A 12606-nucleotide genomic window follows, 5' to 3' on the forward strand; every position below is an offset into this window, starting at 1 on the left:
TGGTGACCTTTGATGACGTCACATGACCTCACAGCTGCCCAACAGCAAAACAGACCTCAAGGTAGTGAAGGTTGGTCGTATATGAAGTCATGTATGGTATATGGGGCCATTCCGACCCGTTTTAGTGGTAAAAACAGGGAGTTGATTTTTCCCCCATTGACTTATAATGGGGAGGTCGCGAAACTGACCTGACCTTAGGTCACCGATATCAAAATTCCGAGATATACAAATTCCACATACTGGTACCCTAACTAAAGCCTGAAGAGAAGAAATTGATCGGTCAAAAACTCTAGCTCTGGCGTGATTGCAAACTTTTCTGAGGTAGGGTCACCAAACCGCCTCTGGTGACCTGACCTGAGGTCAGATCAACTCAAAATTTTCAGACATGTTGCGTAGAAGCCTTTTAGGAAAAGTCAGAAAATTTGAGCTTCCTAGCTCAACGCGTTTGGGAGAAATAACCAAAAAAACTCAGGGGGGCTCCTGAGGCCCCCCCCCCCCGCCAGGAATAGGGTTAAGGTGTCTGCGGTCTCTACATTCAAGCCACATTCACGCTAGGCTATCCCTATCTGCTGGTGGGATGGAGAGAGGCAGTTTCCGATGAAATTGATGTATTAATGGGTTAAGTGCTTTTGCGATGAACATAGCAAGTAGGGGAGAGCGGGGCCAGTTGAACCACTTTTTTATATATTGACATGCACAGCGAGATCTAGTTGTCATATCGAAAAATGCACAATGCCATGAAAAAATATGCTCTTTCGGCTTCATTTTAAGATATGTAAAATTATGTTTCAAACATATTTTGGTGCCAAACGCATGCTTATAAAACAGCACTACGCCCGTTTCAAATGACCCCGATGCGAGGGTCAATTGAACCAGCCCATGGGGTCAATTGCACCTATCCTTAACAATGGGATGTTTTCCTCTTTAAGGCCACTTTCTTAAGGAGATATTTTGTCCGGTTTACTTTTCCAAATGCTACATTCAATAGGTCGTTGGAAAGCTAAAAGTGCAAAGTTCCTCATAATAGGTGACATAAAGTACATAGACTATGGTAAAATGGGCGGATGAGGATAATGAGAAATATCTCAGGCTATAGTGTGCTTTCAAGCAAAAGGCTGGAGAAAAAAGAGGTCAAAAAATGAGCTCTATTAATCTACTATTTCAGTTTAAAAGCTCATTTCAAAGGTGGACTATTTCCTTTAATGTTTACAGCCCCTGAACAATAACCATTGCAAAGGTCACCGGGGTCCATTGAAACGGCCTGTGGCCCTGTTTCAACTGACCCTCAGAGAAGCGTTTCAATTGACCCCATCCGCTCCCGCCATCTCGCACGCGCCGTAAAGCATATGTCAAACGAGCTGGAGGGACGACATCATGCTGAATGAAGGGCCAAATAAGGTGTTATTCCGGAGCCAGGAGTTCTTCTTTCAGCAAACAAAGGTATATGAGATATCACAAAATATTCATAAAAACGATTTCTCCCAAACGCCCCTCAAAAACACAAAAACAAGTGTCAAATCAAAATTACCGTCCGTTTGCCGCCCAAACGCCGTTGACAAATGAAGTGGTCGAGCGCGGATGCGCAGTGGTGTCGGCAACGCCATATGTTGCATACTGTTGAAAATAAAGCCATGTTTCATTTGACCCCGTGTTTCAACTGGCCCCGCTCTCCCCTATGTGGAGAATCTTTTATTGAACATATAAGATTAAAGCCAATCAGTTTCCGCTGTAAACACTATATAGCCTCTACCGAAGATGGAAATTAGCTGTCCTTATATGAAAATATTTTTAGAGGAGCATAAATACAGGGTGGGGCAGAAATATTTACCTGTTTGTTTTCAGTTCATAACTCAAAAAGTTATGAACGGATTTTGATAAAATTTTGGATGCGGCTTCCCAACTGACTCGTGTATCAACATTGAGATCGTTTTTACCTTTTGTTATAGTTGTAACAGCTCGGTGATGCCGTAAAAACTGTTTACAGTGTAATTAAAATATGAAAAGTATATTTCCTTTAACCCGCACCTCGTTCGGGTCTGCCGAGCAACGCAAAGTTGGAAGGGGGGGGAATTTAAATTGCCCCCCTTAGGGGGCCAATTGGCCCCTAAGATCTCGAGAACCATGCAACATAGCGACAAAAAGCAAACGGCGTTGGATAGCCCCAATAGGGAACTACCTTGTGACCTAACTTCATTGACCTAGGTCAAACCGTTGACGTCACAGGTCAGGTCAAATGTCGAATTTTCACCGTTTGCAGGCATTTCAAGAAATGCGTTGTAAAATCGAGTAAAATGCATTTCATTGAAAATCATCGATGGGGTATTGTTCGTCCAACACATATTTTGCTATTTGAGGTCACTGATACCAGGTCAGGTCACACAGGCCAGGTCCCTGAGGGTCACAATATGAGAATATCATGTGACGCATGTTTCATGGTCCATTTTATATTCCAAATGCCAAATTATGTGGGTCAGACAACCTTTAGGGTCAGTTTAGATTATGTTCTGGTGAAGGTCAGCTCAAGGTCAGGTCAAATTAGGTCAAATTTCCAAGTTGATATTTTGCATAAAATGGGTATTGATTCGATGCAGCTCGTCACGGGGAGTTCAATGGTGGTCTTTGTTTTGCGCTACGTACTCTGGAATTACCAAACATTGAGTCCAAAAATTTGACGTCATCAATTTTGAAGTTTTTTTTTCGCTATAACTTGGCCCAAAAAAGAGGTATCGATGTAAAAATTGGTATGTAGATAGAAGAGCGCAGGGACTATCACATATGTTCCGGTTTTTTGAAATTCAAAAAACTTCTGATTTGATTTGTTATCGTTTTTTTCTAAACAAAAAGATAATTTTGGGGGTCAAATTAGAAACATTTTGAAAATCCGAGATTGTAGTTTTGTACCGCCCTCTTTTCTGTACTTGACCATATAAAGAACTTTGAAATAGCTTAGAAACTGTAGCATTTGTGAGCGTTTCAAGATTTCTTTTTTTTACTAATTTTTGCTCAAAGATGACCCCAGTTTGACCTCAATAACTCCTGACCTAAGGTGACCTAAGATTTGAAGTTCTGTGTAAAGGTGTCAAATTGACGCCTGGAAAAGGTATAAAAAAAATTTGGCTGTGTTGCGCGCCGTCGTTTTCTTGCAATTCAGAAAAAAACCACAGGGGGGTCATATTGCCCCCACCCCCCCAACTGGGCGAGGGTTACCCATTCAGAAGCTCAACACAGTCTCATTTCGCTTATGCAGCAGCCTGCAGCGCTGGCAAGGACCGGATGTTCAGCAAAGGCTGACTACAGATTGATCCATCTCTCTGACTTGGCGTCTGCTGTGTATGGCTTTTGGCTCCCGGCGCTGTGTCATGTGTAAGGCTTGAACGGACCGTTGTGCCCACCCCAATCACCACGCGCCTCTGTGGTGTTGTTTTTTCTTCCACCGACACGCCTCCTCTGGGCGTGCCGGGTTCAAAGGGCGCACGCTACGGTCTGTATATAAGGCCATGTTCCCACCGGTCGGCACTCTCAGTCGACACCATGAAGCTGCTGCTGATCGCCTGCGTGTGCGCCCTGGCCGCGGCCGAGCAGCCGCAGCAGACCGTCCCGACGGCCGCTCAGCTAACGGTCGGCCTGACGCACCTGTACCGCCGCTTCCTGCACGCCGTGGCCCCCCGGCAGCTGGAGCTGCAGGATGCGCTCGACATCCAGTGGCGTAACGGCATGATGGCCGGCCCGCCGTTCCGCTCCCCGGTGAGTCAGCGGCCGACGTCGCCGGATAGGCGGCGGAAGCACTTGCAGTGAACCGAGCCGCATCTAGCTCATTTGAATTGATTATCTTTTATAGTATAGCATAACGATAATGGACTGCAATAGCACCTATTTTTACAGTAAATTTAATAACAATCTTTGATAGCAGTCCATTCATTGTTGTAGTCTTGGACAAACCTCCTTAGAAACAAAACATGTAGAAATGGCTATCAGCCAAGGTCTAAGACTTCTCATGACGGAAACCTGACACATGTTTCCCATGACTTTGTTGGCGTGCTTTTTAACCCTTTACCGTCTATTGTGCGACAGGTCCAGGCAACCTTCGGCGGTGTTGAGGCGCCGACCTTCTCCTTCGTGAACAGCATGATCACCCCCGGCCAGAAGGGCTTCTTCGGCAAGTGGAGCAAGCACGACACCTCGGATCTGCTCATGACCTACAACCGCGGCAGCCTGACCAAGGTGAGAAGCGTGGTCAGTGTCTCCTGGGCGCCATGGATACAACGAAACCCACTTGCTGTTTTTTATACGAAGGATATACAGATGTCCCCCGATAATATCCTATCTAAATCGTGATGGAAATGATGTCTGAGCCTCCGTTGATGGGTCTTTTAAATGTCAATACCACTTAACAGTGAGACCGCCTACTAGTCCACAGGTGCTGGCCACAATTGTGTGTGACACCGTGTGTGTGTGTGTGATTTCAGATCCACATGCTGACCGACGGCGGCATCCACAAGGAGGTGGTGCTGGGCAACCCTCTGCACAAGCACGGCGCCAAGTTTGCCGTCATGATCCCCAAGGGCACCTACTGCATCTTCGAGTCGCTCTCTGAGGACGACGCCGCCTTCGTCACCTACGTCGCTATCCCTGGTAGGCAGAATGCATCGACACAGTCCCACCTCAGGCTCTTTGAGGCTTGAGCTCATGTCGTACTGAACAAACCATTTTCGAGATGTTATTTTCATAGCTGTTGTACAACCGGTCCCTATTTTGTGCATCGTAATGCTCGAGTAAATTCACTGTGCGTAGACCTACCGGACTCTGTGTGGGTGGCTATTACATTTTGTAATCTTTTTGTGGTCATTTTGCGAAGCTGATTTGTCTAAGCGATTTGGCTGTCGTGGTGGTTGGGTCTGATGATGCTCTTTTGCCCAAGTTCTGACCCATTCGCCCTCTCCCTTGGACAGCCTGGAACCCGGCCAACTCGCACAACTACTCCCAGAAGGAGATGGAGGCCAAGTTCCCCGACTTCAGCAACATGTTCCACGAGCTCTCCAAGCCCGGCGTGCACGAGCACGAGCACGGCGACGAGGATTACGATCACGAGCACGACGAGCACGAGCACGACGACCACGACGACCACGACCACGGCTCCCAGCGCCGCCGCCACCGCCGCTTCCGCGGCCGTGGCCGCCGCTTCGGCGGACGCCACTAAATTCCCGCTGCCGAGACTCGGAGGCAGCACGGTCATCGACCGACGCAGGGCACTGGCGGACGGAACGAAGCCATGCTCAAAGCAAGTCACTTTGAAGTTGTTTTACAATATGACGCGATGTACATCCCATCATCGTTCCTTGTGCAATACAATAATTGTTTGACCACGAACTGTGTTTGACCTGCCTTTGTTTTCAACGACGCAAAGCTTAGAAAATTACTTTTAATTATCCTGCCTACCTCGAACTTTCCACCGATAGCATAGGAACTAGTGAGAAAAAGCACGGAGAAACCAAATAGCAAGAATAGCTTAAAATATAACAAAGAATCATTATAGAATATTTAAGACGGCTTCGGAGTCGTAATGACGCTGTTCCAACTACGACTTCGACTTGGGCTTTTTTTGATCGGTTTCGACTTCGACTGTGACTTCGATTCCGAATCAAAACACTGTCATGGCCCATGGGATGCCATGGGATGCCATGCCATCCTAACCCACACCGGTACGGAGGGGAATTGATGCAACCCTCCTGAAATCGTCTGATAATATGGGAAGCCGGGATCTCGTAGCACTTACGGACACGTCTTACTGCCTTGTAGGCATTCCCATTTCGACGATACTTAAAATAGCTATATAGTTAAGTAAGGCATCAGTAATATGGGAATTCTGACATTAACCCGCGCCCGGCTGGGGGTCCTGGATTTCCACGCCCTGCTGGGGGGGGTGTTTGAACCCCCCCCCCTGTAACTCGGCTCCTGGGCCACGTAGCGATACGCGGAAGGCGGCGTTCGAAAGAGCGTAAAAAATAATGACGAAATCACTTCGGTCAGTTTTTGGTCAGGTCACCAGAGGTCATTGAAGGCAAAATTTCGCCGATTTCCAGGTTAAATGTCGAAAAGTTCCAAGAAGCCAACGCATAACTCGGGAACCAATAGAGCTACAGCGTCGCGGAAAAGCGCATTCGATAGCCCTATTAACGCCCTTTCTGAGTAATTCTCTCAGATTTGACCTAACGTCAACGGTTTTGCCTGCAGGGGTCAAAAACTGCAAAAATAGCCGATTTTTTTCGGAAACAGTTTTTCTGCAATAACTTTTGACCCAAGCCTTGTACGAGCTTACTTTTGCCGGCATCGTGTTCCTCTCGTCAAGACGCATCGAATGAACTATAACATGACCTTGAAAGGTCAACTTGAAAATTTGACCTCAGGTCAAGGTCATGACCTGACCGGAAAGGGTCATATTGCATATCAGTCGATCCGTATCGTCGAGCTGAACACTTATAAGGCGTTTTCATCGCTCTAGCATGCGTCTATCAAAAGTTATTTGCGAAAAACTGTTAGATACCATTCGTGACCTAAAATGACCTAAGGGCATAAACAGAGGTCACGGACACCATATTCATGTTTAGTGTGTCTAAACCACTTGTAATTCGGTGTTTGGGAGTGTTTATAATGCCTTTCGTCCAAAAGAGACGCATTTCAATTTTCTCCCATTGACTTATACCTAATGGGGAGGTCGCAAAATTGACCTGACCTTAGGTCATCGATATCAAAATTCTGAGATAAACATTTTGTACGTGCAATTGCTCTTAGCAATCGCTGAAAGTTTCAAAGCGATCGGTCACTCGGTGTAGCTATGACAGACATTGAACCTTTTTATGAGGTGAGGTCACTTCAAGTGATCTGGTGACCTGACCTTGAATGACCTTGGTCTGAAATTTTTACAACATGTGTAGAATTGATGTATGATAAGGTGTACCAAAAACGGCGGCGCTCCGCGCCGCCGTTTTTGAAATATTTGCGAAAAACCACAAGGGGGGGGGGGTGTTCAAACACCCCCCCCCCCAGCAGGGCGCGGGTTAAGACGAACAACGCTCTTCATCTAAGATTGGACCAATCTTTAACTAAGCTTCTTACCTGCAGTGAGCCGCAAGTGTTCAGGTAATGGGCAAGGGTTTTTAGTGATCCAAAATACAAACTTATGACAATTGCTTCTATCTTATGTGTGGAGCAACGCAAGAATTTTTTATATTGTGAGATCCGGGCGCATGATAACGTCGCTTTTCAGCTATTCTTGGCCTTGTCGAAGTTCAAATGCCTATCGCGTAGTGAGCCGTGGGCTGTATGTACTTACTCTTCAGCAATCAAAAGGACCATAAACGTCCGACGGTATTCTGTTGAAAGCAGATGCTCTACAGCCAAGCGCTGATGCATGCATTCATCGAGGAAACGAAGCTACGGAGCGAACAGCTTATGTAAGCAGCAACCTAAGTAGCGCAAACTAAACAGTGTGCCTGTAGTTACATCACGGTTATGTAACTGGAATGGCTGGTTACATTCAGACGCTTCTCGGCCTTCTTTCTTTGGTTTCATGTTTAGAGTAGTTATCAGGCTGCGCATAAATCAAAGTATCAGCAATTTGCAATAGCAAAAACAAATGGCCTCGCTCGCTGTTTATCTGCGCTTGCAGCTGTCCTCGTTTGCTATACACCCTCTGCCGTCCTGCTGCGACCATAGGTCACGGCGAAGTGGGTATATAACGCGGGGGACGCCGCCGGTCGTCAGTCGCCGCATCCGCTCCCAGTCATGAAGTTGGTCGTGCTGTTGGTGGCGCTGTCACTGGTCTCGGCCGAGCAGAAGGCGGCCACGCCTCTGCAGATCTCGGTGGCGCTGGGCCACCTGTACCGGCGCTTCCTGCACGCCGTCAGCCCCCGGCAGCTGGAGCTGCAGGATGCGCTCGACATGCACTACAGCGACGGCATGATGGCCGGCCCGCCGCACCAGGCGTCGGTAGGTAACGCCGAGCGCAGTAGGTAATAGCGTGTGTAACAAAAACAATGTGTGGCCAATTGTCATGTTTCTGCTCAATTAGGGCTGTTTTGCATTTGGATTATTTAGTGTTTTCTAGTTTTAGATCTTGGAGCTTCTATCATATTTGCGGCTGTAGGTACTCAGAACGAGCTGAACTCAGCGATGAAGTGAAACAGAAAGTAAAACTTCATCTTTGTATTTAAGGTACACTACGAAGTGTGACACGAATTCCGACCACTCATTACCAAATGGTTAGGTAGTTATATTTAATGCGACCTCGTTTGTATTAAATAAGCCTTTTTTAACGGCGTTCTTTCTGTCGCGTAGGTAGCCCCTACCTAGTTCGGTTGTTGTAGTTTATTGTCTACAGCCAGAGGCGTGTGCTTACGTCAGCGAGGAACTAAGTACCACTCACCCACACTATGTAGTTGCAGGTCTTTTCATTTAAGTCCTCTAATTGTTGGGATGTCTATAATCCAATCCGTGTCTGTGTGACACAAACTGTTTGTCCGTTCTCAGGTGCAGGGAACGTTTGAGGGCCAGGAGCGGCCCGTTTACTCGTACATTACCAGCCTGGCCAACCCCGGTCAGAAGGGGGTCGCTGATGACGGACCATGGGTGAAGCAGGATGCCTGTGACATCGTCATTGCCTACCACTACGGCGGCCCCATGAAGGTAGGTACGGGGGACGTCGCTTGGACTCCACGGCGCGCCACGTGCTGTGCGTCGGCTGGGTGGATTTTATTGGCTGGATTTTATTGTACTCGTACGGCTCGATAGGTCTCACTTTGATTTTTACTTAGTTATGTGTATTTCTTTCTCCTTATTTGTTGTAAAAATGCTTATTAATTCATTTTCAGAGCCACATCGAAGGCTTTTACAAATTCCACCACTTTGTGCGAAGTTTGTAAGATTAGAAATTTGGCTCGATTGTAACCATAACTGCTTAATGAAACGATCACTCATCGCGCTGACGATATGCAGTACAAAGTCCTTGAGGATCGTATTCTTGACTTGCAGTTCTTAGGTGGAGCACCTCGATTACATTTATGGCGCCGCTTTCGACCTAACTGAATGGGTGTTATTGTTTTTTTTTTATTGGCAGGTCCACATGATCACCTCTGCTGGGCTTCACAAGGAGGTCATCATCGGCAACCCTCTGCACGAGAAGAAGGCCAAGGTGGTCGCCGTCGTACCCAAGGAGGCGTACTTCAACGTGGAATCGCTGTCGGAAGAGAAGGCAAACTTCCATTCCTACATCTCGGTGCCAGGTCAGCTTGCGTTGATTGGTGTTCAATGCCCGTTGCCATCAAAAGTATAGGGGATGTGGCTATTTCAGTAGCGGCGGAACCCCTTCAATTAAGGGGGGGGGGGGGGGCACTACCGACTTTTGGTCCCATTCTTTCCATGCAACGCCCATAGGGCTAATGTTAAAATGCCAAAATCAAAGGGGGCACGGTGCCCGGTGCCCTCCCCGTTCCGCCGCCTATGGGCTATTTCATTTTTGTACATGCGTCACTGCGATACGATACTAGTTAGACTGCATTGTTCTGCGGAGCGTTATGTTTAAAACGCTGAATGTAACGCGGTTTGTCTGTGGTCTTTCAACAGCTTGGGACCAGGCCGCCTCCACGCACTTCTCCAACCAGGACATGAAGACCAAGTTCCCGCAGCTGGGACAAATGTTCGACGACCTGGAGAAGCCTGGAGTGCATCATGAGCACGGTCATGACGAACACCATGGGGACAGCGACCATGACGAGCACGCCCACCACGACAGCCACGGACGTCGCAGCCATCATCGGCACTAACTGCTCTGCTGTGGGAGCTCCGCACAGTGGGGAAGCCGGTGTGACTTTCTTTTAAATTTTGTGTCCCCGCTAACACAAGGCTATAAGCTGGGGGGGGGGGGGGGAGCCTCCAGACTTGATGCTGGAACTAACTGAAGTGCCATGGCTGGGTGCAAACTATGCACTTTGTAATAGCATTCAAGATATATCGAACGTTATGTTATAACTGTTGACCACATTTCGCACAAAATATATAACGATTGTTCTTCGTTTGTTTTGCTTTTATTTGGACTGAGTTATAGTGACTGAGGGTAATGGATATAGTCCCACAAAGTCATTTGCTGAATGACTTCCGTTTAACACTTATATCTTATTGTCACTACTCGTATGTGGGAATAACTACATCGGTACAGTCTCTTTCTTTGTATTGTCTGTGACCCTGTACCGTCTCTTAACCCGGCAGTTGCTGGGGTATTTCGCAACCCACCGTTTGCTGGGGGGGGGGGGAGGCGCGTTAAACGCCCCCAGCCGATAACTCGAGAACCAATAGGCGCAGCGAAATGCACGAGGCGGCAAACGAAAGAACACGACGAGACGCTTCAGATGAGTACTTTAAAGTTGAATTTTGAGGTCACAGGTCGGGTCAAGGTCAGGTCAAACACCTGAAATCGGGCTTTCAGTAGCATGGACTTCAGGACTTCGCAATGGGCGCCTCTCGTCATAAACTCTGTCAAAACGGTGCACAATCCATCATATAAGGCCTACAAGAGTGTCAGCTCCATGTAGGGGTCAGTCAAGCATAGGTCAGGGTCAAGGTCAGGTCAACCGGGCAGGCACATATCCCTGAAAATCAAAACTGATATTTGCAGCCTGTGACACATGTTTTATGGGTAATTTCGGGCGTAGAACACGATGGTGGCATTCATTTTATCATATGTGTACGTGTTTGCCTAAAAAAGTTCAATTTAAGAAATACATGTATCATGGTCGTGATTCGTGAAGTAGTCACGAGAAATTGCCAAGATTCAGTTCAAGATTTTGGAAAATGCGGAACGATAATCAATAATCGAAGATAGCCATTTGATTGTTCATGGTATTGGCAGTCTAATGGCGTTTACGGCATGTCTGCATGTCTATTCTGTGATTTTATATGATTTTTTGTACATATGCCGTTTTTGGTCGAAAACTCAGAAATCATGACGTCACTAAAACCTCGATATCTCAAAAATTTTCCGACCGATTTTGTTTTTAAACTGTCACAATAAACTTCAATCAATTCTCTACAGGTACCCAAAATTTGACGCGCCTGCGGCGCGCCATTTTTATGCTATGGCCCGGCGAAAAAAGTGGGGGCGTTTAACGCCCCCCCCCCAGCAACTCGCGTGTTAACCCTCGCCGGCCGAGGGGGAGGGGGCGGGTGCCGCCCCCATATGTTTTTTTTTTCGCGATAGCTCCGAACACGCTGACGATAGAGAGCTGAAACTTGGCATACCTGCCCTGTGATTCAAGCCGGATCTTTTGACACCAACCGCATTTTTTGGTCAGGTCATGTCACTGACCTATGACGTCATAAGTGAACCTCTGCACGGTCTTCAGATGTCGCAAATTCGCAACGCCCTCACTGCCAGAGGAGATGTCACAGGGAAATGAAACTTGCAGGATCTAGTATCCATTATGAGTCTCACAACTTCCACATCTCGGATTTTTCCTAAAGGTTATATGAGGTCAGGTCATTTTCGTGACCTCACCATTCGTGACCAACCAAGTCAATGGGGAAAAATGAAAACTGCTATTCTGGCGCCAAGAACGATCTCCAACTATCTCAAACACACAGAATCGTGATTTGATGCACTCCTTGCAAGGTTAGATGCGTCACTTGTGCAATGTTGACCTTGCGTGACGTCATTTATGACGTCATCAAGGTCATATTAGTTTTTCGTCAATACCTCCCGATCAAATCGAGCTAGCGAGTCATGAAAGCCACCAATGGACTCAGGAAGACCTGCCGAATCGAATGATATGCGACATGACCTCTTTCTGCCAACGTTGTGACCTGGGGGTGCTGACCTGACCGTGACCTGAGGTCAACACCCTAAGTTGACCTGACCCAAACAAAAAGTACATCATTCGACGCGCCTGAGCGAAGATAACAAGATGCTGCCAAAATCGCGGCTCTGCGGCCGTTTTTGCAAAGTTATTCACCAAAAACTGAACCGTACCTTGGGGCACTTGACCTGACCTCAGAGGTCACCGGTTGACCTAGGAGCTTAACCCTATTCCTGGCGGGCTCCGCCGGGACAAGAAACTGGCGGGGGGGGGGGCCGATTCGGCCCCCCCTGAGATCTCGAGAACGAAGCAAGATAGCGACAAGCGGTAAACGGCATCGGATACGCACGGCCAAGATCTACAATTTTTACTAAAGTCATTTTCAGGTCAGGTCAAAGATGACGTCACAGGGGTCGAAAAAGTCAAAATGGCGGCGCTAGATATGGAGAGAGTTTTTCTCGAATAACTTTCGAATTAGTCAAGATAGGAACAAACTAAGGGCATCATCGTGATCCTCTCGTCAATCCGCATCGAATGATATATATGTTGACCTCGAAAGGTCAAGGTCAAAGGTTGACCTCAGGTCACGTGACCTCGAGGTCATCATGTATATCATTCGATGCGTCTTGACGAGCTGAACACAATGAGACCATCCACGCGTCTGTATCTTGTTCCTGTACGGAGTTACACTGAAAAAAATCGGGGAACCCCATTTCTTACAATCTGACACCACATACTCCAAAATACTCCTAAATTAGGCTCC

At 47.3% G+C, this 12606-nt stretch overlaps 2 protein-coding genes across 2 annotated transcripts; both read left to right on the forward strand.

The window, feature by feature from the left end:
* The first annotated feature begins 3514 nt into the window (after window positions 1–3514).
* Window positions 3515–5367, forward strand: LOC122369726. Its single transcript, XM_043344657.1, has 4 exons — window positions 3515–3744; window positions 4072–4221; window positions 4467–4632; window positions 4950–5367. Exons 1-4 carry the CDS (start codon window positions 3532–3534, stop codon window positions 5195–5197), a joined length of 777 nt encoding a protein of 258 aa, XP_043200592.1. The 5' UTR covers window positions 3515–3531; the 3' UTR covers window positions 5198–5367.
* Window positions 5368–7578: 2211 nt separating this feature from the next.
* LOC122369730 lies at window positions 7579–10063 on the forward strand. Its single transcript, XM_043344665.1, has 4 exons — window positions 7579–7986; window positions 8527–8682; window positions 9113–9278; window positions 9619–10063. The coding sequence occupies exons 1-4, from the start codon at window positions 7783–7785 to the stop codon at window positions 9816–9818; spliced, it is 726 nt and encodes a 241-aa protein (XP_043200600.1). The 5' UTR covers window positions 7579–7782; the 3' UTR covers window positions 9819–10063.
* Window positions 10064–12606: the final 2543 nt, after the last annotated feature.

The sequence above is a fragment of the Amphibalanus amphitrite genome, unplaced genomic scaffold (genome assembly GCF_019059575.1).
Source record: "Amphibalanus amphitrite isolate SeventyFive unplaced genomic scaffold, NRLGWU_Aamphi_draft 001066F_arrow, whole genome shotgun sequence".
Lineage (NCBI taxonomy): Eukaryota > Metazoa > Arthropoda > Thecostraca > Balanomorpha > Balanidae > Amphibalanus > Amphibalanus amphitrite.

Excerpts from the sequence above, each read along its gene's own strand:
- LOC122369726 (XM_043344657.1), top strand. The coding sequence starts at position 3,532 with ATGAAGCTGCTGCTGATCGCCTGCGTGTGCGCCCTGGCCGCGGCCGAG. Across the intron at positions 4,222-4,466 it reads ACCGCGGCAGCCTGACCAAG|ATCCACATGCTGACCGACGG; the intron begins GTGAGAAGCGTG and ends GTGTGATTTCAG. Across the intron at positions 4,633-4,949 it reads CACCTACGTCGCTATCCCTG|CCTGGAACCCGGCCAACTCG; the intron begins GTAGGCAGAATG and ends TCCCTTGGACAG.
- LOC122369730 (XM_043344665.1), top strand. The coding sequence starts at position 7,783 with ATGAAGTTGGTCGTGCTGTTGGTGGCGCTGTCACTGGTCTCGGCCGAG. Across the intron at positions 7,987-8,526 it reads GCCCGCCGCACCAGGCGTCG|GTGCAGGGAACGTTTGAGGG; the intron begins GTAGGTAACGCC and ends GTCCGTTCTCAG. Across the intron at positions 9,279-9,618 it reads TTCCTACATCTCGGTGCCAG|CTTGGGACCAGGCCGCCTCC; the intron begins GTCAGCTTGCGT and ends GTCTTTCAACAG.